Source organism: Bison bison, unplaced genomic scaffold (assembly GCF_000754665.1).
Source record: "Bison bison bison isolate TAMUID 2011002044 unplaced genomic scaffold, Bison_UMD1.0 scf7180017853392, whole genome shotgun sequence".
Lineage (NCBI taxonomy): Eukaryota > Metazoa > Chordata > Mammalia > Artiodactyla > Bovidae > Bison > Bison bison.
Window position 1 is genome coordinate 6,096 of NW_011483965.1, and position 1,107 is coordinate 7,202.

At 49.6% G+C, this 1,107-nt stretch overlaps 1 protein-coding gene across 1 annotated transcript in view; it reads right to left on the minus strand.

The window, feature by feature from the left end:
- The window catches only part of LOC104999018 (serine/threonine-protein kinase A-Raf-like), a gene marked incomplete at its 3' end in the record, with an annotated part of 17,436 nt that overhangs the window by 5,741 nt on the left and 10,588 nt on the right, over positions 1-1,107 (minus strand). Inside the window, exons 3-4 of the mRNA XM_010854453.1 lie at positions 1,042-1,107; positions 795-898 (exon numbers count right to left, since the gene is read on the minus strand). Of these exons, the coding sequence (XP_010852755.1) occupies positions 795-898; positions 1,042-1,107 (170 nt within the window). The remainder of the gene's footprint in view (positions 1-794; positions 899-1,041) is intronic.

Genomic DNA, 1,107 nt, shown 5'->3' on the forward strand with positions numbered 1-1,107 from the left:
TCTTTCGCCTGCAGAAGGCATGGAAGGGAGTGAGTGGGAGGGTGGCCAGGGGCCACAAGGAGGAAGGGAACCCACCAAAAGTCCTTCCAAGCCTGCCATCCATGGAAGAATAGATGACATGTTGCATTTTTAGTATGGTAACTCTAGGAACCAGTACTATCCTTACCCCTATTTATGTATGGGGAAACTGAGGCAAAGAGGGATGAAATGACTTGCCCAGAGCCACAAGGGACTGTGAGTGGAAGGACAGTGTGAAGAGTCCATGTTCTTAGCTACAAGAGGAGGAGGAAATGAGACAGTGAAGAAACAACTAAATCTCAGAGGTGCTAAGCAAGCCCCTGACAAAGCAGCTGGTAAGGCACTGAAATAACAAATAAAAAGCAATGCGTGGAAAAAAAAAAAAGCAATGTGTGAACTGAATACAAAAGTTAAGGAACTCTAAAACAGAGGAATAACTGGAAGGTCAGCAAGGCCCACACAGCAGACAGAGAATGAGGAGACGGAGGAAGGAGGGAGTTGACAAGTTGATAAAACAGTGAAAGAATGAAACAGATGAATTCCGGGAGCAGACGACGGAGCATGGTGAGGACTCACGATCTAAGAAGAAAATGAATCACTGACCTTACAGGCCAATAAACTAATGAAGCAATAAGACAAAAGCTGGATGGACTCATGGATTCACCAAATGAAGGGAAGACTAACAGAGACTGCACAGCAGAGTGGAGGAGTCAGATGACTCTGAGAAGGGGGTGGAAGGCTGGGCACCCAGTTGAGGGTGGGAGAGCCACACTTACCCCTTGATGAGCCGGTAAACCACACAGCAATCTTGATTGAGACCCCGCACCTTGAGGGCCTTGTCTAGAGAGTCATAGACACTCATGCCATCCCGGACAGTCACCTGTGTGTATGTGCACACATGTAAGGAGTCAGCACCCAGAGGGGTCCCCAGTGGACTCTCCCAGCCCTTGTCACATTTCTTATCCCAGATTTACAACTAGGTCCATGCCCACCCCCGGCCAGTTTTGCTCCCATCAGACTCACCACCGTGCGCTGCTTGTTGGGCAGGTACACTTTGACGGTGCCCACTGACCGGGAGGGCTCGGCCCC